This window comes from Parus major, chromosome 3 (assembly GCF_001522545.3).
Source record: "Parus major isolate Abel chromosome 3, Parus_major1.1, whole genome shotgun sequence".
Lineage (NCBI taxonomy): Eukaryota > Metazoa > Chordata > Aves > Passeriformes > Paridae > Parus > Parus major.
This window is the reverse complement of record NC_031770.1, coordinates 61,815,443-61,841,014: the sequence shown is the minus strand read 5'-3', so window position 1 is coordinate 61,841,014 and position 25,572 is coordinate 61,815,443. Positions and strand designations below refer to the sequence as shown.

At 35.8% G+C, this 25,572-nt stretch overlaps 1 protein-coding gene across 1 annotated transcript in view; it reads left to right on the top strand.

The window, feature by feature from the left end:
• NKAIN2 (sodium/potassium transporting ATPase interacting 2) overlaps positions 1-25,572 on the top strand; it is a 286,503-nt gene that overhangs the window by 189,620 nt on the left and 71,311 nt on the right. The window contains exon 4 of the mRNA XM_033512926.1: positions 18,414-18,614. Within this exon, the coding sequence (XP_033368817.1) occupies positions 18,414-18,614 (201 nt within the window). The remainder of the gene's footprint in view (positions 1-18,413; positions 18,615-25,572) is intronic.

Here is a 25,572-nt window from a genome sequence, read left to right as displayed (position 1 = left end):
ATCAAAAAATTTTTAAAAATAACAATGACAATAGTAATGTATTTTTAAGATCTTGATATACCAGAGGAGACAAGTTTGGAATTCATACCTGTAAATAAATAGGAAAAAAAAGTTGGCCTATGTATATAAAAACTGCACAGGATTGCAATGGACTTTTCTGCAACATTATCTGTACCATCACTTTAATCCTGTAGTTGACAATCAGCCAAGAAAGCCTAGGAAATGTTTGCAGAAGTTTATACAGTAAACACATAAGGCTATTCATAACTTCCATCCATTGCGAAAAAACTTGGGAAGTTGATGTGTCTCTTACCTGAAAACCCTGAAATCAGTTCCTTACACACCTGCAATTCATTCCTTTTTGAAGCATTAATAACATAAGTATTATCATGATAACATACTGTCCCCTCTTTCTTCTTTTTTTTCTTTTCCTCTTTGCTCACTGGTTAATGAGGCTACTTTTCTATTTAAAATCTGCTACTTCTGCCCCAGTGGATGGCTATTGAAAAGAAGGACAATGAAATAAAAATTACAAAATGTGAAACATTTTGTTTCCTCCCTGCCAATCATATTGGTTCAAATACATAAAGTTATTTCAGATGGCCTTTCTACCAGGAAAAGAGCAGTATTATAACACACACCAGAGCAAAGGAAGTATAAAATGAAGTATGCCCTAAAAATATCATTTTAATTGCAAGTAACATGTGAGATGTAATTTGATGTAGTCAGAACCATGATTTTTTTTTTATGATTTTTTTTTTTAGGTTATATCTAGATAGATATAACCTAAAAAATAGGTCACAGCTATATGGATCTTACTGCCCAAAGCCCATCTAGGTTCTCTAAGCAGGTGGCTGAATTATTTGTGTATCTTCTTATTATTAATCTTAATCTTATTGTTGCTAAGTAAAATTAGTTAAATTAAAGCTAACCAAGACATGCACATCTAAGCTGCAAACTCACACTGAATTTCAATTTCACAAGAAAAATTTTTCCTCTTTGGGTAGTTTAGTTAATATGAGCCAACATGCTGGAATAACTCACATGTCAGTTTGTAACATAATTATCATAATGACTAGATGATAGATGGAATTGCAGCAGAGATTATAAAACTAAATATTCATTAGAGCAACTGCAGTATAGTTATCTAGGAAAGTTCATGGTCTGAATCAGTTAAAATAGAATTAGAATTTACTTGTTTTTAATATACAATTTCATGATTACAGAGGGATCTATAAGTTGTACTCTAGACTTCTGACAAAATATTGCATACTCAGTACGGTGCTAATGGTGTTGAAAGGATGGCTAAGTGGTAAAGATCCTGCTCTGAATTTAGATGTGCTAAAGGAGACTTTATATACCAGTGTTAGTTGTTTTTTTGTATAGAGGTGGCTGGTCCTTCTACTCTTTGTTTCCAGTGTACATATTGCCTATGCAACACACTTATCCCTTTGATTTGTAACCTTCCTCTTTGAGTTGTGACAGCTCAGTTATTTAGAACACAGTGCTAATAATGTCTAGGTTGATCCTTACAGAGCCCATTCCCCTAAGAGCTGGACTCAATTATCCTTGTGGGTCGCTTCCTCCTCAAAATACTCTCTGATGGTAAAGTTTCCCAGGTGTCAGACTGCAGTTTTACCAGGCCTGTAGTTTCCAGGCACACATATACTCCTATACTCAAATGTCACTAAAGCAAATGAAGCAAAATCAGAAATCCCACTTTAAAGAGATTTCCCATTAAGTTGTAGTTTTCTTTTCAGTGATCCTGTTGTGATGATTTGAAGAACACATTTACATCAGGGCGTTTGCTATTAAGTATATTCAGTAAGCTTTATAGTTTTTCTTTATCCTAAACTAAGGAAACAAGTTCATTATCTTGATAGACTAATTAAAAATAGGTTTCTAAGTCTGGGATCAGATAAACAAATAAATAATAGGTAAATAAATAATAGGTAAATAAATTTGACTGTGGTTTGCCAGCAATAATACAATAAGAAACATTTTTCACAGATTCCATACTATTCATATTTTTTCTACCCATTTTTAAAAAAATCTTCATAAAATGAATGAAAATGTTTCAGATATGTTCTTGACGAAGAAAAATATTGCTAAGTTTTTATTTAAGGCAAATGAATAGACATTGCTCTGTATTAATCAGAGGAATAACATACCTTTAAGAAAGTAGTAGCTGAATTTCACTAGAAAAATACAAAGTCTGATTGTTCAATTCATCATTCAGTGGTAATATTAGAAACTCCATTACACAGAATTATGCCCAAAAATCCTGTGAAAGTGTTCATGACTACTGAGCAAACACTGCCACTAAAGACCAATTTAGAGAGTTGCATTATTGAACAGAACATGACCCTTACACACAGAACAAGAATCATAAACTTTAATCTGCTTGTTATCAGGGGGACATACTGCATGTTAGTCTAATGATTAATATCTAATTTGAAGTGAGAAATAGGTGATATTTCAAAAACATATGAACTCTGTGCAGGGAGCAAAAACCACTGGGTCCAATACAATCATTGGTACATTACGTGAATATAGGCTGGTAGTTACAGCTGGTAGTGAAGGAAGTTGAATCTGGACTTATTCAGAATAAAGGCAACAACTGGTAAGATAGCAGATAAGAAGTGGAATAATACAGAGTAGGAAATTAAGAGTTAACTGTAATGAAAATTTTTATCTGAAATTTGAAGACTGGAAAATAACTTTGAAGTTCATACAAAGAAAGCTGAAGTTCTACACATGGTTACCAGTCTCACTCAGCACAGACTAAACTAATTACAGGTTAGCTCATGTTTGCAAAATGTATACTGTATCAAGGACCATTTTATTTGAAAGCAGATTTAAATTTAAAGATCCAAAATCAAGTGATGTCATATTTTAATATTCTGAATAATATGCGAACCAAACATGCTCCATGATACTACAAGCTATTTCTGATCTCAGCATTTTTCATTTCTGTTGCTTTATTCCTGTATCTGAGACTTACCAACTGAAAACTCATGACTTTGCTTTCTTTGTGGAAATTTCTTTGTGGCAGTTTAACATTTGTGTTCAAGATAATGCTGCCAAAAAAGAAAACCCAACAAATATCAAGATAATTTAATTTCCATGTTGCCTCCTTTTACTCAATCTGTAGTTTCAGTATGCAAACCAATTCCTCTTTCAAGAATTAGGTAAAAGTTAGCTCCCTGGAATATTTTTATTTTTTTTCCTGCTCCTTTATCGACTCTGTGGTGCCAGACAAAAGCTCTAGAGAATTGGATATTATCATGCACATAGTAATGTGCATAATGATATCTCTTGTCTTCTTGCCAGTTTTAGGGTGGGATATAAGATACATATCAGACAACTTGGTTTCCAATGGGGAAGTTTTGAAGATTGGATATTTCATCCAAAGTGGAACATTCATGGCGAAATGATGGCAGAATCCTGGGAACTACCTACAGCACTGCCACAGTTCCTGGAGGTCACAGATACCCGTAAATCATCTATTCAGAAATAAATTTTCTAGTATTGCAGACCCCCAGGAACTTTGTCTCAGTACCCACAAATTTCTCATGCCACATGAGTTCATAGTTGTTCAAGTTCAAGTTTCCAAAAAGCTTCTGGAGTTTTGGAATCATATATATGTCTCAAACTGAATAATCTTCTTAATTTTCAACTAGAACTTCAGTATTCTTCCAAAGGAAATGCCACATTATACATTTAACTAAAACAATTTTTTCTATTATTCATGAGAGAATTTCCAACTTATCAAATATTTGCTCTAATACTACATATTTCTAGTTGAAGTGCCTTTTTAGCATATCTATCTGCAGAAAACATGCAGCTGGCTTACACTTATACTGCTTACAGTATACATATATATATATATATATATAATTATGGGTTTTATTTAATCTGATTTCTTTGTACTCCAGGATATCCATACTTTTGGTTTTATTTCTTAAGTATATGGAGTTGAACTGAATGCAAACATGTACCTTTGGATTAGTGTCTTCAGCTGCTCTAAAGCCAAAGGACTGTAAGGCATGATTCACCTCATACTGAAGAAAACCTCCACACCTTTTGTGTTTACTAATACCTTCACAGTGCCTTTTCAGGTCCATTGCTCCAACAGCAACTAGCTCAGAAGCAGCCAGCCAAAGCTAGGGAAATGCATTCCAGTTTTTACAGTTCATACTCTGTTTCAAGAGTTCCATTGCAATATTATAGGAATTATTCTATCAAAAGCTGGGAACCTCAGAAAGAAAAAAAATTTTATAGTCAGTCCCTTAAAATTACCTCTATAAACAAGATTCCTTTTTCTTTCATTAAAACTGCCCGTATCTCTTAGAAATCTCCTGGGAAAGTCTTATATTTAAATTCACTTATGTTTATGCTTTACATGTTGGGTACTTCCAATTAATATATTAAATATATCAAATCTCAGTGGGATGACTGGTGATAAGTGTTACATATTTACAAATATTATATCTTCCCAGAACCATGTTTTGGGTTATTATAATCATAGATTCACACTGATGAATGGCTCAGTAGGTCAATTAGTCCATGTCATCAGCCTAAATATTCATGAATGCATGACAGAACTTAATCTATTTTGTTCTTAAAAGCCAGTAACAGTAGATCACACAAACTCCCCAGTCAGGTCTCTCCAGTGCTTTCCTCTCCCTTGGCTTCAGAAACTTTCTCCCCAGAGATCTAACTTGTATCTTCTTTGCAATGTCTTTGCACTGCAGTCAAGTTCCTGGGCCAGTGATGATGTACCTCCATTACAGGCTTCTGAGCCAGGAAACCCCAATTCCTTTTGTCTTTCTTCACAGGTCTCATTTTCAGACATCTGCTCATTCTAGTCCACAGTTTTTCTTGAATTCTTGTGAGTTCAAACCCTGCCAATACTAGAGAGAGTTTGTTCTGTGATAACTTTCCCCTTCCTTGTGAGAGAGCAACATCCAGAATTTTGTTACGCATACTGTGTTTGTATGTTTAGTTATTTCAACACAAAGGTACTTTTCAACTTGTCCTTGCTGAATAGCAATTTACAGGACAAATCCAAGGTTTCTCAAGATGATTTTGAATGCCAACCCTTTCCTCAAATGTTCTTGCAATCTCACAGTATCATATAGCAACAAGCCTTTCCTCTTTTCAGCCATTCACATAATTAATTAAAATATATTAGCATTGGACCCAGAAGAGATCACAACATAGTATCATTTCATATTTCTTTCCAATATGACTGTAAACTACTGAAATTTCCCTCGGATGTAGTTTCCCTTTTTTTGCAGAATGTCTAATGTGTAGGTCAGGAAAAAAATTGTTTGACAACATTAAACTTAGTCTTATATGACATTCACTTCAGTGTCCTAAGGAATCACAGTATATTTATCAAAATCACCAGGAAAACCATACCCAGAATGAAAAAATACCCATATCACCATCAATAAGGAAAGATATATTAATGGGTGCAGATATATATGACATAGTAATGACTTGGGAAGTGTTTATCTGAATGTCTGGTCTCAGTGTAACAAATTTAATCTCACTGCTGTGAAAATTCCATTAATTTAATGGAATTCTTTCCAGTAAAAAAAAAAATAATAATTCTGCAGTTGTCTTGGATTAAGCTGTAGGTCTCTACAGGTTAAGAGACTGAAAAATATATGAGGGCTTAATGATGAAGTTTTACAGGATGCTGTGCACTCAGCCCAGACGATAAAACATTGTGTGTAATTAATACTCTATTGTAGTGCTGAGGTGCACTAAGGCAGAACTGAGGAGTTTGTCATTTCCTAACCTTTGAAGACTTAACCATGTAATCTTTATTTTCATTCTTAATTCTGCCATTCATTTTTGAGATTAAGTCCTTTTTTATTTAAGAGATGTATGCCTTTAATATAGTAATACTTTATAGATTCACCTTTCAGATCAAATTAAAGCATTTATTTTAGATTGGAAGCATATAGGGCTTTAATGCAGCTTTCTCTGGGCAAATTCAACTCCCAGTGAAGTCAGAATTGCACTAATGCACATTGTAGAAAACTGCTGTGAGCCTGGGAATTCAGAGAAACATTAATACTTCCAATGCTTTTCTTCAGGAAAGAAAAAGAATCTGTGATGTTGATGTAAAAACTATGTGTCTTTATGTAAACAAAAGAGCCCTCTCATAAGTATTTTATGAGAGTTTTACTCCAAAGAAAAAGACAAAGCACATGTGGAGTATTGCTGGCATTTCACAGTGAATTGGTTCTATAGATTCTGAAAAAATTAATTATTTATTGAAGTTTATATATTTTTCCATTGGGCAGATATACAGTTCCTTGAAAAATTTTTATCCAGCCTAAATTTAATAAATCAGGTATGCTGTGTTTATTCCTTGACTAAAAAAAAATGAACTCTGCTTCTTTGAATTCACAGCATTTTTCAATATTCCTAAGCACCAGGAAATCAAAGAGCTCTTTGTATCACTCTTCTCCCTCCGACTGTTCTATTGTGTGTACCAGCTTTCCAATTCCAGGTAATAAAAGCATTGATCTTCTAACATCTTGACAGTGGAGTTCGTCTAATTCTGCATTAGCACTAAACACAAACAAAAAAATTTAGTATAAGCAGCCCCAAGAGACGCTTCAACCAGATTTCTCCTTTTCTCTGGGCTAAATCAGCTCCTCAAAACTCAATTTAAGGAACTGACACAGACACTACAGTTAAAATGGTAAATCTACTCCCCATCAGTTTCTTAAATAAAGTTTTCAATCACTGATTTGGTCTACAGAGATAGAGCTCTGTTCTAGGTGCTCCTCTCAAGCTATGCTCATTAAAGATCATTGCTCCTAGTGTTTCATCTTAATCCTGGCTGGAAATTGGAGGGTCTTTGAGTACAGAGCTGGATCCTGAAGAGATTTTCTTAAGTAAATTTTAGCTAACCGGTAGGAAATGCTTGCAAGCAAATAAATATGAACATAAAATATGAACAATGAAGAACTGTGATATGATTCAAAAGGAACGGAGGCAAGAGACAGAAAATATCTTGAAATAAACTACCTGAATTCTTGCACGTTTTCATTTTCTATTCCCAAATACTGTGGTTTCATTGCTACCGTGGTCCCCAGTATGTTACAGTAGGATTTTGAGGGATACCCCATAGATATTCATGCTTCAGGAAGACATTCTATGACTGGGGGGTTGGGATTTTTTGTTGGTTTGGTTAGCTGATTGATTGCCTGGGTTTTTATTTACTTTTTGCAGAGCTGTGACAACTCTTCTAAGCCTTCAAAGAAAGACACATTGAATCAAAAAATTATTTTGTTTGGAAGGTCACCTTGTGTAATGCTCTTCTCAAAGGAGGGCCAATTAAATGACATTGTTTGGGTGCTTCTTAGGTCAAATTCTGGATATTTCCAAGGATGGAGCTTTTGCCTCATTTCTGGGCACTCATTCTAGTCTTTGGCAATTCTCCTGGTTTAAAAAAAATATTAAAAAATAATTTTAATTGTCTGTGTTCCAGCTCATGTTTGTTGTCTCCTGTCATTCTGCTGTGGACCTCTGAGAGGAAGCTGCCTCTGCCTTCTCTCAGCTCTCCCTTTTGGTGGTTATGGGCAGTAGAAGACCTGCATCCTCACAGGCCTTCAGCTATTAATGCTGAACTGGCCTCATGCCTTCCCCCTCTTCTCAAATGTCCTGTGCTCTAGTTCATGACCAGCTTAGAAGCCTTTGCTGGGTTGGCTCCACTGTGTGTCTCTCTCAGACTCTGAAGCCCAGAACTGTACCAGCCCTCTGGGTGTTTTCTCACCAACGCTGGCAGAGATGAAGAGCCACATTCCTCAGCCTGCTGGTGACACTCCCCCAACACAGCCCACAAGTCTTTACCCACAGCACACCCAGCTTCCTCTCTGCAGAGCTGCCCCCCTGCCAGTCAGTGTTCAGCCATAAAGAGCTCCATTCTCTCTGAAAAGGGAGCAAACTACTGATGGTCCTGTCTGGGGGCAGAGCCAGAGACCCCTCACATTCATTCAAACACTCTTGGGCACTCAGTGTAAATTTTAACTGAAGGCAAATATTTCCTTCTCCAAAGCCCTGAGAGATGGAGCAAAGCATCTAAACATAAGCAAAACGTCCAAACATAATTTCAGCAGCAGTAGAGCTGACAGCTGACATGAGCTGTCAGTGAACTGTCATTAAAACATAGCTGATCTAGGAATTAATTTTTAAGGATGCCTGCCAGGTACTAGATCCTACTCTTCCATTAACAAGGTTTGCTGTGTTGTCTCTTCTAAAATATCTCTTATACATTTGTTTAACACATGAAGTAAAAAGTTTGATTAGATATTAATCAGTCCATATAATTTCTCTTAATATAAATTTTAATTTATCTCTAAAAATAAAATAAAGTTTCTGCAAGACTACCCTGGAAAATACAAGACCAAACAGCATTTCCTTTGTCATTAAATAAAATAGTTGTCTGTTAACCACTATATCTTCTACAAAATATCAGATGAAAATGTTTGAATCTGAGAGAAAAGAGTCTTAAGTAACAGGAAACAAAAAGCTGATATAAAGAGTTTTAGAAAGAAAGAGTGTGATATGTGGAAAATTACTTTTTAGCACTTAATAACACCATCAGTTCAAAACTGTAACGTCACACGCTGAATCTGCATATTTTTTTCTACATCTCATATATATTGTACAGGCTGGTATATATGTTGTGCAAACTGGTGCTAAGTATAAGATTTAAAAAAATAATAGAATTTTTTTGAGGTGATTTTGCCATCTTAACTTAGGTGTTCTTGCACTGTATGTAAGAACACATATATTCTTATACATACAGGGAGTCCTCTTAGGCTTTAGCAGCATTACATGCCACACAGACAACAGGAAAAACATGGACAGGCTATTCATCTGTGCATTAGTACCTAACTGGTTTATATTGCTGAAGTTTCTTTCTCAGTACGAGATGTTTTCCTTCATCCTAGCAAAACAAAACCTCGCATAAGATTATTCCTCAGGGGGTGCTTTTGAAAATGAAATAAAACTCATAGATTTATCCAAAGTTATGCACTGAGTCTTTTTAAATGGCTTTGAATTATCCTTAGGAGGCTGTGGTTTACTACAGTGATGGAATTGTCATGTCATAGCAGTAGCTCACAAGAGGAAAGGACACCCACTGGAAAAGTTTGCTAACGTCAGCTAATTAGAGACTATGGTTTGTTTATTAATGTAGGTGATTAAGATTATTTTCATCTGTTTCCATGAAACTTTTAATGTCAGAATAGAAGTTTATAAAGAACTTACTTTCAACCCTAGAACAGAAGCAACTGTGTACTTTGTTTCTTAAAATTAGTTAAAATAATTTATAAACATGGGAAGCAGCCAGTGTACAAAACTTCCATAATTCACTCTGTGCTCAAGATCTTATTAGTTAGATCTTATTATTTCTGTACTTAAGTGACTGTATTGGATAGTCAAATTAGTTTATATAAAATTAATCTGTGGTCCATGTTGAGTGACATGACACCACAAAAAGAGAGAGCAATTTCACCTACTGCTAAATTAATTAGTTCATGTAAAGTGAAAAGAAGTTGATTTATCAAATCTGATCTAGCCATAGGTATTCTAGTAATAACTACCATCACCTACAAGGACATGAATAAACACTGTATGAACTGAAGTTTATCAGAGTCATAGAACATGTTCCTGTGACAGATATCTTTTTATTAAAAAAATCAAATAGGGTCTTTCAGACAGGAATCTAAGGTGGTTTTTAAAGTCTGTTGGGTAGGTATGGCTGAGGTAAAAGTAGCTCTTGCACTGAAAACTGTGACACAGGTTTTCCCATGTCACCTGATGGATTGAAGCTGTACAGTTCCTTAAAATTGGGGAAAGTCGTACCAAAGAGTAAAGTGTGTTAAACTAAGAGCCAGAAACCTTTGATATTCAGCAGTGTTGCAATAAAGACTATTACATGCAGGCTTTGTGCACATCATGTGGGCACGTATCAGTGTTTCTGCAGAGATCTAACTTTTCTTTTACTGGTCCAAATTTTCAAGGTACATGAATGTTGCAAGCTTCAGATCTGAATCTAGCACTGTGGATGATGACATCTGTCAGCCTGGTCAAGAGTGGAATAAGTTATAGTGAAAGAACCTGAAGTAGTTGATGCTGTGCAGGTATTCCACATCATTTCTTTAGCAGCACCCAGGGGCTATGTGGAGAGAGGCTGCACTTTCCCTTCTGTGCTTCCTGATAGTCACTCTGTGGCTGGTGTGCTGCTCAACATCTTATCTAGGCTTCAGAACCTAGAGTTTTCAGAGTCCTTCAGAAATATTTTTCACTCTGTTTCAACTGGGTCCCTTCTGCCGTTTTCAGATGAATTCAAACCATTTAAATCTGGATATTTTATTTCTCACTGAGAATGCAAGTGGGTTGTGAGAACAAGCTATGCTTTTAAAATTGATGCTTTAGCTCATTGCAACCTCCCCACAGAAGTAAAGCCTTCTGAAAATATTCACTTTGCAATAGATGTGAATCAAACTGAGAAAGATGACTCCACATTCTTTTTCCATAATTTTCTGGCTTATCTAGGCTTCATTTTAATCATTCTGAGATCTTAATGCTTATAAAATCACCACCGAATAGAAAGGCTTAGGCTTTAGAGCACAATGTACACAACATATATTTCTCCTCAGCCTGATATTTCTTGAAGCCCGCCTTTGTTACAATAATCTCAGCTTTCTTTACACTGCTTTTGGGATAGCAACACCATTTTTGTGGTTTTAGAACTCTGTCCAAATTCCTTTTACTCTTTGCTGCACACACTGTAGGAACTAGATAATTATTTACACTTTAAAAGATAATAAAAGAATAGGAATCAGAAAATATAAATTTATCACTGTACACATGCATTTTGCTTTACAGTACATAGCACTAAATAATAACCAATACCAGAGGACACTGAAAAAACTACATCAACTGGAATGTCTTTCTGCAAACATCTATAAACTGTCTGATGCTTAAGTTTTACGTCATACACTTATGCATCCTTCCTTACTGAATGTTGGACCATACTAAAATTTTCCCTTGGGCAGAGATGATCAAGCAACATATTTTTGAGATGGTTTGGTAACTTGATAAACCATTTTTTCTAAAAAATAAAATAATTTTAAGGACATTAATCTCATGCTGCAGTTTTAATCAAGGCCTAGATCTTTCTACATGCAGCCTTCAGAATGGTGAACCCAGCTCACTGGAAACTTTGCATAGTCTTTTTTAACATGTCCTAAAGATTTAGGATGTGATGCCTAAAGATTTTTGCTTTTTATATATTTTTCATATACTTGTAGTTTTTTAGGCTGTTAATACATTGTTATATAGTTTGTATTATTTTTCCTGCTCTTTCTCTCACATTTTAGAACAGTAAGCTAACCCAAGACATTCCTGAAATTCTGTTTAGTCTTATTCTCAAGAAGATGAATTCTAACAAGGACACTCTGTTTTGCACTTGAACATTGAAGACATAACAGGAAATAGGGAAAAGATCCAAGGGAGGGTTGCTGGGACAAGTACTCTGTTACTGGATGTACCTGCTAGATATATAATTCATTAACCTTATAAAATTTGTAGTAAATCAATTGTGCCCATGTGCAGAGCCAAACTTTTGCACCTCAAAGCTTGCATTAAAGTTCTGCTTTTCACATTATCACTTTAAATATTTTCTGGAGTTTTTCCCTTTTATTCCAGGCAACACTTGTGCTTAGAGGAGCTTTTATTTAGAATTACAAGGTTATGCATATTTGTGTCTGAAAATTCTAAGCACTATTGATCTGTATATTTGCCTGGGTAGACCAAGACAAGAGATATACTTCCTTTACTGCTTAAAAATAAAGGGGAAACAAATAGTCCCGAGAGAATAGTGAACTAAATATCTTTAAAAGCATTAAAAAAAAACCTCATTAAAAAACTGGTACTAATATATTGTAAAAGCAGTATTCATCATGCATTTTTACCTCAATATTAATAACCAGGGTTTGGAAACCTATCAGAATATTCACTTCACTTCAGAAAGAGATCCAGAACCACACTGATTTTAGTTCAATCATAAAATTCTTTGCTAGTTTTGTTTCATGGGGCAGAGATGATATCTGATAATCCCAAGGATAGAACAACGTAGATCACCTGGAAAACTGTCCACTGTACAATCACATTATTAGAGCTTGGATATAAAATGTTTTTGTCAGAGAATGGGAGTTTGTCAAAACAATGTATTATATTTAACTCGATTTCCTTAAACAAATTTTCGCAATTCAAAAATGATATCCTTGATTACTGCACAGTGTGAAATAAATAAGATTTGGCAGAGTTAGCTACTACTGTGGGATGTGAATATTTCTGGTTAGCTTTTCATTTCAGTGTGTTTTATCGTTGCACAAGCTTACATCCTCCACAAATTTTTCAAGAAATTAGAAAAATTTTAGTAATCAGGATCTTTGCTAAATATATACAATAACTAAATTAAAATTTCTATTTGACTGCAACTTCCTAGTCCTCATGATAAATTACATTGGGCTACTGTGAAGGGCTAAATTCTCATGTTCTGCACAAGAAAAATTCAATGGATTTTAGAATCCAGAACATCCTAAAAATATTCCGTTAAAATATGAAAAAACATTAATGGAAGAGTAATATTCGTGGAGCAGTCATAATCATGTTAACCTTGCAATATAAACTGAGGTTTCTACTTCCTTTTTATGTTATTTTAATTGAAGAACTAAATAGATAGAAAATTTTTGAAGAATGATGTTAATAAAATTGTCAATGCCACTGAACTAATTAAATTAATATTCTGGAGCCTAGCAGGTGTCTCTTTTTTTTTTTTAATGAGTAGAAAGGGAACAGAGTAAAATGTTTATGTTTTTCAGTGTGCATATTTACCTACTAGAAAAATATGAAAATCTAAATTAATATAACATTTGTAGCTTTGCTATTTCAGAAGATAACTGACAGGTATGATAGAATAATAATTGACAATGTCAAGTTCTGTACAGCAGTGACTATGCTTTTTGAGGATTATTTATAGTCTTTTATTGATATAATATTCTAGTTTTATTTTAGAGAAGAAAATCAGGACATCTGAGTCATCTCTTTCATGCTGGTAACATTATAATTAAAGTCATTCAGAAGTATATTTGGTACACTGGAAATCACTTAAAATACATTCATAGCACTTTTTACAGAATACTGAGAAAAGATTTTTTTACTGGGGGGATAATTTTTGCCTGTTTTCATTGATGAACTTCAGAAGTATATCAGTTGGGTAGATTCAAACTGGTTAAACCTTATCTGATTAATGACGCACAGCTAAATCAGATTCTGTAAACAATTTTCAATTATACTGGTAAAAAACGGTTTTACAAGAGGAAATTAAAGAATAGAAATCTAGGTTACTGAAAAAAAAATTGAAATGAAAAGGAACACATCACACATATACAAAAATTGGGGAGGCAAAAAACCCAATTCAGATGCAACAAAATAGAAAAAAATTATCTTTAAATATCCATTTTCCCTACACAATTGTACAATAATTATTTTCCATATATCAACTGGAAATTAAAAAACAAACTAAAAACCATAAAAAAAACAAAAACAAAAATAAAGAAAAACACAGCTGACAAGCTCTATTTTGGTTCTTCAGTTAGGAGAGATTTTTTCTTTAGATAGGAAAAAGTCTGCTTGCATGAGAAAATGGTACTGCCTGGTGGGAGTTAGTTTTAGTGGAAAAGCGAGATAACAAGAATTAGAGGCCTCTGTGCATCCTAGGCATCCAGAACTATAAATGCTTTCAGACCCTGATATTTTATCTCTGAAACCTTGTGTGATTGTTCACTCTCCAAGAAGCCTGTTCTTGCTAGTTTTAGTTTGATAAATTAAACTAGTGGTTACATGGTTGTATTCGACAAAAGATGTACAGAAGCTTAGCAGGTTTGCACAGATTTCAGCAATTCCTAATTAGAAAAACAGAAGAAATCATTTCCCATGACACAGCAAGACACAGCCATTGAAATCAGTACAATTCAACTTCCCCGAGTCTGCAAGATCTCCTGGACTTTCAGGGAGAATCACCCTGAACCACTCCTGCCTCTTTCTTCTCGTGACACTGTTTGTAATTATTTTCTTTGAGCTGCAACCAACAAAAATCATTGAAACAGTAATATAAGATTTCTGCAAAGAGACAGGGCCCTTACTAATATGTGCTAGTATTAATACAATACACAAAGAGCTGTCTTCCTTTTAAGCACTGCTGTCCTCCTGTTGTGTCTGATTACAAAGATTTTATTCTTTTTCTAGCAGCTTTTACAAAGCTTGATGTTGCCATGTTCTGTCATCAGCTGTCCTCAGCCAGAAAATGCTACGTACTGTGCAGTTGACCCCAGAAAATGTTGTCATCTACTCTATTAAACATAAGCACAAAACCATCAAAGCTCAAAATTTTTTACCAACTAAGCTGAAATAAAGTTACAGATGTAATTTGAAGAGGTCTCATATCCTAGTCTCAGAAATGTGAGTGTCAGAGACCTCCAAACTTCAAGATTTGTCTAATCTAACAGTACTTTTCCTGACCACTACATATATCAACACATCTTCAGAATGTCAGCAGACATGTCCTACAAAATGTTTTCCTTTGTGTTTTTTTTTCTTGATGAGTATCAAAATCTGCTTTAATGCACCAATTTTCACTAAAAAGCTTTACAAATACCAGCAGAATTCACAAAAGCAGCACAGTGATCAGCAATAAAGCCCTTACAGATGCATTTCTATGTCCACAAAGGAAGCAGCTGTTTGTTGAATTTAGGATAATGAAATCTTCCTTGACATACAGACTTTGAACAACAACATATTGGCTTGCCCAATGTGTATCAACAATTCTTGTTAGTTTTCATAGCTTCAAGGCTTATCAGACCATTTCTCTGCATTTCCCTGAACAAGTCTGAGCCACACAGATGTTGGAAGGGAAACAGACGGCAAATACACTAGAGAGCATAATAAATCCCCAGCTTCCAGTGTAGACTTTGTCTATGTCCACTAAAACTGTATTCAAACAGTGAACAAAGTAAATAGCAAGCAGAGTTTGTCCAAAAATAGCTCTAAATGCTGTCAGTAGAAGAGATGTTAACGATAGATACATCATCCCCTTCGTGGCTTCCACAGTTCTACAAGGGGATTCAAGTCCTTAAGTGTTTTCTCACTGAAGGAAACTTTTTCATAAGCTGGGTGACCTTCAATACTGAGCAACAGGAACTGCTCTGCTAATATGGCTGCATGAAATGGGACATGGCTTGAAGGTTATCGGCAAATTCAAAGCACATAAGAATTTATACCTGAGATTTAAATGTGCAGCAGCTTTGTAGTTAATAGGATCCTTCTACGCTTATTCTGATCCCAGATATTTTGGGGATAGAAATTTGCAAGGTCTGACTCACAATGTTGACTTCTCAAGATTTTTTTTTTTATTGTCATTTTTAATCCACCCAAGTTGGACCTGAGACATGAATGGTCTCTAATCTTACAGAACCAGATTTCACATCTTATTGTTTTGCTTTCTGAAACTGACCTTTTTCCTTAACTGGTTCAGTATAGAACAACTGCTTTTCGAAAGCCTTCTCAACCACGTGATTCAAAGCTCTCAGATTTGAAGCTGTGGCTTTCAGTAGGAGGATGATGATGATGATGAATAAGAATTAATGAATATAACACTTCTATGCTAGCTAACAGCTCTATTTTAAGGCAAATAAACACAGATTAGTGTTTTGCTGATTATTCACTGAATTTTACTTTTTAGTGATTATTACTGAAAGAAATAGAATATAGACCAGATAAAGAATAGTAATTCTTTTACTGGTAAGCACTCAAAGACTGTATTGCAGAACGAAACAAGTCCTAGTCACAACATTCAACTTAACTGCCAAAAGATGATTTGAGTGCAAAGGAATTGTGTAAATATTTCAAAAATATCATCTGTGGATAAATTCAGAGATGTAAGAAAGCTAGAATTTGTGAAGCTTTATTTATATATGTAATCATAAATATTTTAATGTGTAATTATATTTCCCATGTAATTTACTTGTGCTTTTAACTAATAAAATTTTTGATTATTGAACCTGTGGTAAGCAAAAATAGCTGCCTCTAGAGAAATTATATTCTACTCACAGAGACCAGTTTTGATTTTTATGTATAGCTTCTCTTGATCCATTTTCTCTTCATTTGGAAGATGCATAACAAATACTCAGTTCCTGCAAGCCAGTTTATCCCTTTCTTTTTCAAGGAAAACATTTTTTTATCCCTAGTCTGCACTTTGTAAAATAAATTTAGTCCATCATGATTCTTCTCAAAATATTGCAAATGGTAAAATAGAAATAGACAATGAGTCCTGTTCATTTGTGCTGCATCTCTGGTAAGAGACTAGAGGTTTAGAATTTTCCATGGTAACTAGAATGGCTGAAAGTTCTTTTGACAATAACATGATGGATTCCAGTTTTAGTCATTTAGGATTAAATCTATTACTTTAAGCAAAGTTACTCCAAAGATGTTCTTTCTTCAACTTCCTACACCAAGTGAAAAGACCAGTGTTCTACTTGAGGTGTTGTAGCAGCCCTGCCTTCAGAAAGAAAAATTATCTTCTGGCTTGGGTGAAAAAAAATTCCTATTTCCAAGAAACACATGGCAGACACTTTGCAGTATCTATGGCTTTAGTAGGGAAGGAACCAGAGAAAGGAGATGGTTTTGGGGGATGAAGTCTTATAAGTCTCATAACTTATAACATCAATATATATATTTGGGAACATTTTGCATAGTTTATAGAAATGTTTGCTGTAGCTTTGATCAAAACTAACAAATGCTTGAAGTTAGTTGCATGATTAAATTCATATGAAGCATTTTAAATTTTCTCATACAGCTCATTATTTGGTGGACTGGACTGTTGAGGGAATGAAGGGAAATTATTCATTGCAAACATATTTAAGGTCCTTCCTGCCATCTGATAGCTGTGTGTGCTTATGCAGGGTAGCGATCAATTTTACTTTTTTAATGTAAAAAATTTCCATACTTTTGGTAGGAACTGCAAATTAGAAAAAAAACATTAAGCTACACTGCAGTGTCAAGTGCAATCAAAGATCAATTGATGTGTGACATTATCCAAAATCTCTCTGGATGGAATTACCTCATCATCACTTAGTGCAAAAAGGTGAAATAAATGGGACTGAAAAAAATGGCCATTTTGAAGGGACAGAAATGTGAATGCAACTTATCTGCTACAGAATAGCATTCTATTATTTTTGGCATGCTAAGCCTAATTAAATAGTTACATTTTGAAATCTTTATGAGAATCTTAAATATTAATGACATCAACAGGCTGAAAAAAATGTAGGTTATGTGTGGGGAGAGTTTGGCTCTGCAAAGATATTACTTAACAGCAATTTTTTTTGCATGACTGAGCACATGTGCACAGAGACTAGATAGTCACACTTTACAATGAGGTTACAGTAATAAATTATTTATGAAATGTTGGTAAACACTGTAGGCTATTACAGAATCCACAGAGTCCATAGTTTTGTTATAGCTATGTGTAACACCCTCAAGTAATGTGCAACCACGTATAATTTATGAAAGTAATATCTGTAGTATTGTTTATGATGTATATTAATAATTTATTAATCCTTTATGAACTATTTATAAATGCAATCCTAATGGAAGGCATGGCTGACTAGTTACTCCATCGCAGTAGCTGTATGGGAGTTAAAGGTTGCACGCCTCTGCCCCTCCTTTTTAACTAGCTGAGTAGTCTTTAGACAAGGCAACACTCACTATTTCCTTACAGGATCCTAGAAATTAGGCATCAGAGAGAGGCACTGTAAAGAGATTTGTCTGCAAGCAAAATGTGTAGGATCCTTTTCTTCAATCTTCTCCAATATTTCAGTAGAGCTACCATAGGTCTCCTTTACTGAGAAAAAAACTCCTTGCATATGATGTGTGTGTATTAAAGAGCATGAAGTCTTGATTCTGGGGGATTCTTGTATAGTTTGGTACATCAGATCAACAAAACATGGGCCATCAACCCTTATGGTATCCACTGGGAAACAGGCAATTAAAAGCAATGAGTGCTGTAGTCTAGGCTGCCGTGATGTCTGGGAACAGATCCTGGCTAGCAGGATAATTTTTCTGCACCAAAGTATTTCTGCCTGACAAGGTACAGCTACTTCTGCTTGCAGCAGGCAAGCTCCACTAACTTTCATGTGACAGTGCAGTTTTATTGCAGCTCTTTGCTTCTTTATGCATGCTGTGAAATCTCTTACTGAGGCATTGGATACCAGAGTACCATCCCAGGTATTAATTCTTTTCTTGTTCTTCTGCAGGAAACAGATCTCATTCTGACTTTTAACATCTCAATGCACCGATCTTGGTGGATGGAGAATGGGCCAGGCTGCACTGTGACCTCAGTAACCCCAGCACCAGACTGGGCACCAGAGGATCATCGTTATATCACTGTCTCGGGGTGTTTCCTTGAATATCAGTACATAGAAGTGGCTCACAGTTCTCTTCAGATCTTCCTTGCAGTAAGTGTTTTTAAATAACTTCAATTCCACCACCTTTTCAGGATTTCATCTTGTCTTTACTGGAATAGTGGATGATTGTGGCATTCATTCACAAACCCTGGCTTTGTGTCTTCATTTAGTCGTGAAAGTCAGTTGTCATTCAGCCAGTTCAAGATAGCTGCATGCAAAAATTTCCAACATACATATTTATTATTGTGCTAAGAACTACTGACATGACACACCCTGTTTTCCTGCTACTATAAGTTGTAACATAATAGCAGGTTAGAGCTATTGTTATGAAAGCCAAATTAAATATTAAATTGAATAAAAAAGACAAACCAACAGTAAAAATAGATTCACTGATCAGTTCACATGACTCAAATCTCACCAATTTGTCTTTAACCATATTAATTAATAGACACTAGACTACAATGGGAGAGGTTTTCCCTCCCCTCCTGAAAAAGCCACGCTTATATGAAAATCAAAACCCAAGATCTTATTTTTTTTTTTAGTACAAGAATCCACTGTTGCACTGCAGAAAATTTATAAGGGATGAAAACTGTTTGCTTGGGGGAAAAATGTATAATGGAGCTCACAGCTATCCAAAAAGTGGGCAGATTTTCCATCTATCTATTCTCCAGCATTTTTTTATCACTCAAACTTGACTCATAGAATTATAGCTTCATAGAATCATTTTGGTTGGAAAAGACCTCTAAGATCATCAAGCCCAACCCTTAACCCTGCCAATTCCAACACTAAAACCTGTACTTAAGTGCCACATCTACACAACTTTTAAATACCTCCAGGGAAGGTGACTCCACCATTGCCCTGGGCAGCCTCTTCAAGTGCTTGACAAATTTTCATAATATCCAACATAGTATCCCTGGTGCCAGATTGATTTCCCTTGACCCAGACCAGGATGTCATTGGCCTTCTTGGCCACATGGGCACAGCTGGCTCATGTTCAGTTAGTGCTGACCAGCACCCCCAGGTCCTTTTCCAACAGGCAGCTTTCCAGCCACTTGGCCTTGTTGAACTTCATACAATTGGCTTTGGCCCATTGGTCCAGCCTGTCCAGATGCTTCTGCAGAGCCCTCCTACCCTCAAACCTTTCAGATAACCAGGATATTTTTTTCTGCCTTTTTTTTTTTTTTTTTTTTTTAAATGTAGTGAATGATGAACAAGAAAATCGAGGTGTATGTAGTTCAGTCTCATTTCTGTTCCTGATTCAACAAGGTTTTTTTGTGTCTCTGTTTAAATAGAGCTGAGGTTTTGGATAAGCTCATACTTTTTAAGAGTAATGGTTCAAAATAACAAGCCATTAGTAATCTGCTAGCTATAGCTAACTACATCTGTGTTATATTCCCATTAATGTTACTCTAAATGTGATTATCACAGGTAAAGAGCTGCACAGCATAAATATGGGTCAATTTTCCAAACCTTGTGCTTGACTACTGTTTACATCACTTTCACATTTTCCATTGTGGCTGTTTTTTCTAATAGAAATGCTAGTGTAAATTCACTCCCATATTAAATGTGATTAAATGGGAAACAGAAGAATTAATAGATAAAGCTCAGTGACATATAACACAAAGTAAGAGGATACTGTTTGTGTCAGGAAAATTAACACACACACACTAGAGGTTTATTTCCGAAAAGGAGACAGAGGAGTCCTGTTACTTTATTCAAATAAAAAGACAGATCATGGGCATTTCCCATGGGGTCTCTCAAATTGTTAGAGGACTCAGCCTCCTCTTTATCTTAATTTCCCAGCCACATTTCCCTTTCTCTTTCCCCATTGGTTGAGGTACTTGAGAGGTACAGACTTTCCAAATTGCCCAGTGTCTAAGACCCACTTTTAATGTTTACCTCCCTCATGTGCTTTTCCTTTTGTCCTTCCTTAATGAAACTTGTGCTCACATACCGTCCACTAGATCCTTCTCTCCCAGGAAAGTCTCATTTACAGAGCTCCCAAGTCTTGAGCAAATGGCCCATCCAGTATGCTCTGCAGGGACCACAACTCTACCTGTCCTTATGTCTACAAATTACCAAAATGAACTGGTCTAGTGATGGCATGACTCATATACCCGTACACTTCAGAAAATAAAGTGTCCTTGTGTGTTTAAAGGCTATTGATTCTTGTTGCATGCATTAGAGAAGCTATTTCATTTTCAGGCCTACTGGGTTATCAAGGATAGATATACTTAAATGACTGATCTCTGGAGAGAATTATTCCAGGTAAAGAATGAGGTCAGTGGTACTAATGGGGATTTGATTTGCAACTGTTTGAGTTGCATTCTGTATAGCATTTGCAGAGAGGAGACTGACTGCAAGTTCCTACCTCTAAACAATAAGAGGTATAGCTGCCATTTCAGCCTGGGGAGAGCAGTGCTTGGGAGGGACACAGTGCAGGTTATACACACTGTTAATCTTGGGATGTAGTGTCAGGACTTAAGGACTTATATACATTGTCTGTGTGTAAATAACATTTGCATCCCAGCCTTTTGTCATACAGCTGAAGGAGTTATAAGCTGGCAGTTTCTCAAGCACCCACACATATCAATGTCTAGTTCTATCTACAGAGCCTATGTACAATTTTATTCATTTCCACAGTTCGTTGAACTCTTGTCTTATAAGAGAAGGTGAAAAGCTTTTCAGTTCATGCCCTGAGCTGCAGTTCAGGTCAGAGGGCTCTGCTTCCAGATATATCACAGTGTTTGTTCTTTTGAAAGTCATTTCATCTCTCTGTGCCGCTTTCCAAGTGCAGAAGAGAGAAAAGAGCATGCCTAAATTTTTCATGTTCATTTCATAAGACTCTGTACCATTTGCATAGATAAAGATCTCTTGAATCTTTCAAAAAGCCCCTGAATATGGGGGACACCCAGTACATTAAGGTCTTTGTGTGGTACAAGGAAATTATAATGTTAATTGCATTTCATACAGAAATTGAGCTCAAATTCTCTGCATCTTTCTTTTGTCTTTGTTTTACTCTTTGATTATGCATGACCTGCCCTCACTCCAACAAGTCTGTTCTTGCAAAAGTCAACAAATTAAAACCCATTTATAGATCAAAACTCTGAAAATATGCAAATTAGAGATCAGCCTTGGAGATAAGTGTAACACAATTACATATCTATTTGCCAACACAGGATTAAAAGTATTTAGTATGCTTGTCTTTTAGTTCTCGCACACTCAAAAATCTATTGATTTTAGTGGAGATAAGTGCATGAGTTATGGGAGTAAGACTAATGTGAAGGCATCACCTTAGCCAGTTTGGGTTTTAGTTATATAGCCCTGGAAAAGATGAACAATGTAATATTATTCCAGTAAAACAAGTGAAGGAAAAGCATTTCTTATGTACTGCATCTGCATTATTGATGGTAATTTACATACCAAATAAATAAAACCATAAGTAAAATGTTACATAAAAGTATTGACCATTTTCAAAGTGATCCTGTCCACTGACTTTTATGTGCTGTATATTAGTCTTAATTTCTTTTTGTTCCTTCCTGTATTTGTACTTGAGTATATGCTTCATGCACTCATTAAAATTATTATTTCATGCTTCAAAACTTGTAATATGTAATTACCCATCCATAATATTTACAGTAAATGTATACTGTTTGGATTTCTGCAAAGTCTGCATCATGCACAATATCTTTCAAGCCTTGATGCTGTCAGATTGATTTAAAACATCATGAAGCATAACTATGTTATTAAGATGCAACAGTACAGCCATGAAGTTAGGACACCAGCACCAAAATCTCTGCTCTGTTGCAGACTTACCATAAGACCTTTGGCAAGGTGCTTAATTCATGCCAATTATTGTCTGTAATATACAAACAGTGGTTCTTAAATATTTCAGAAAGATGCTGCCAGGATAATTCCATTAAACATTGTAGGTAATCCAATATTATGAAAGGTTGTCTGTGTATGTATTTAAGCACTTAGAATAGTAGAATGGCATCAATGTTCCCTAATTCTTTTAAGGTTTTATAATTAGAACAGGATAGTCTTAAAATCTTTATTGATAGCATAGCACAGGTGGCATTAAATAGCTCTTCTGCCCTGGTGTAGAGATAGAAGTACTCAGTAAAAGTGTACTTTTACAGGAATATATTTACTGAACTGTCTACCTATGTTTTAGACCTCCATGCTCAAATATGTTACTCAGAGTCTTACACTTAAAGGCCCTCAACACTGCTGAGGAAATATGATTGGAAAAATAAGCAGTGATTCCCATCCAAGAGAAATAACCATCCAAATTAACTAACCAAAAGAACAAACCAGCCAGCCCATAGGGAAAGAAAAGGAGGAAAAAGACAGGAAAACAGAGAGGCAATATTAGTTTGAAGTTTCATTGGACCTCCTGTTTGACCATTGTCAACTTTCCTGTAGGCATGATAAAAAAAGACCTATGATTCAGAATGAGTAAACATCTGTTAAATTTTTTCTGCTGGAAAATTATCCTAAAAAGCAGCAAAAGACAGGAATGTGTGAAAGTTTGAGATTTAGGAAGTAACTGACAAGAACCTAATGTCTCATCAACAGTGCACTCTCATACTGACAGGAGGGGACAAACCAGGTGGGACAGGCCACAGAGAGTCTTGCAAGGGAATGAAGTATTTGAATTTCACTGGAAGAAATTAAGGAGAAGAAATGGAGGTTTTCAAACAAGAGGTGGAAAATAATCCCAGCAGTGGGAATTTTCAGGAGCAAGGAGAAGACATGGCACACAAGGAGAGGCAGGGTTCTCCTTAGAAGCTGAGATTCACAGAGTGAGAGATAAACAGGTTATCAGCAGGATACCAAAGGTTAAACAAAGAGCTTGTAAAGCTCCTGCATTTAGAGAAGGAAGGGAAAACAAGCCTTCTACAAGGGAAGTACATTTGATCTCTTTTTTTTTTTAAATTGTGGTTTTCATTTTATTTGGGAAGATATTGATAAGACCTGAGCAGAGAAAAAGGCCAGAAGTTCCTCCAGATACACAAGCAAGTGAAAGAGCAAGACTATGAGAGAATGAATGAGGCAGAAGATATATTAGTAGGACAGACTGCCTGAAAGGAGGAGAGGCAAAATAGAAAAAGCAGGAAAGATGAGGGAAGTAGTCACAGAAATGCACAAAAAATAGAAGCTGCCTAACTAATATCATTAGGAATGAGACAACCAGCAAAATACTCTTTCTTGGTGTTCCAAAATATTCATGAGTGGAATCAAACAACCCAAAGGCTGGCCCTGGCTAGTCTAAGTTGAAATCCTAAAATTAAACAGGCAAGCCCCTTTGACAGAGCTGCAAATGAATAATCTAAGAACTTGTACTGTAGTTACGGCCTTCACTATCACTTCACTATCCCATGGATAATACTCATCTCTTAGGAAAAATCACCTATTGAAGTAGCCCTTGGGTCCTGCTAATAAACCAGCATATTCCATTCCTGTGCTCAAAATACAGTGTGATGTGTTGGGAAGAAAACAAAATGCAGAAAAGCTTTTGCAAAACAGCAAATGCAGAAGTGAACCTAATGCTGTGTTCTTAATTTTCAAGTCCTTTTTACCAAATATAAAGGTCTGCACTTGTACAGGAAGCACATCTTGCACATAAAAGCCTTTTCTTAGATTTGTCCTTGCTAATTTTGTTCCTGCACCTCCCTTCTGACAGCAGCCTCCACCCCTCCTACATGTTTATACTCGTACACATACCTTGCACATCAGCTGTCTCTTCCTATGCTTTTAGAATGCTGAGAATATTTATATGTGAGAGAAGAGATGAGAGCTCATGTAATTAAGTTTTGACTCTTTGAACCTAATGGGGAAAAATAACATTATTTAATTAAGGCAAAGTTCTTTTCTAGGGCAATACAATGGTTGAAAGAAAATTGATTAATGATATAGATTGGTACTTTAGAAAGTCTTCTTTTCACTGTAGGACTGGGGAAAATCAGCACAATGTGAAGAGGGAATGAATCGCTGTAAAGTGTTAATAACACTGTCTTGCCATTTTAGTAGACAGGCATCAGGTTCAGGCATCTTTGACATTGACTCAGAGCACAGCATATTGCTATTTCTCTATTTGACAATAATGCTAAAGCATATGTCATTAATATTTTGAAGGATTGCTATAAGAGATTTTTTTATGTCTATATGTATTATCTGTTATTGCTTCTATCAATTTTTTCCTGAATTTCTTCACTACTTCTTGGAGGAAACTGAATTTTACACATCAAAGCATAAATGTTTTTCATAGTGAGTAGGGAGATTTGACAGTAGAATTATATTCATTCATTTCCCTAAAAGCTTCTCTTCCTAATGAGCTGTGTTTGTATAAAGCTAAGCTATATAATTGTCTGAAAACGAGTTTCCTCCAACCGAGAAGAGAGAAGTCAGCTTTAAACAGTCTTACCTGACCAAGGCAAACAGGATTGTCTCTGAAAGGTTTATTTCCCTGATGGAAAGACAGCAGCACCAGCATGAGCTGAGACAGGAAGAAGCAGTTCAGCTTCTCATAGATGTTCTTGCACTAGCAAAGGCAAATACTGTACGTGATCTTTTTTTTGAGCGGGGTTGGAATTATGAAAACAAAGAGCTGAACACTGTACTCATTACTTTGAGGCCTAAGGGAATTTTCCTGAGGATTTGTTTTGACCATCTCATATGTATCCCTTCACACAGGGGACTCTGATTCTGGCTGACCCTGTAGTGGTGATAGAGCAATGAGATTATGGATCCCCAGGTTCAGTGCCTCATGGCTGTCCTGGGGCTATGTGATGTGGGTGGTGTTGTGCTGACTGGTGATGCTGACTTGCTGACTTGTTTCCTCCCACGGCTGGCATTTAAATTATTCCTCAGTTCTGGCATTGGCATAGTCCTGTTTTTATTTCACTGCCATAGCATGAGAGCTGAATGTGAACATGTTCCAGCTACACATGGGTCAGATGACCTGGACTGGGGTCTATTTACCCAGTCTTGGTGAACCTTTCTCT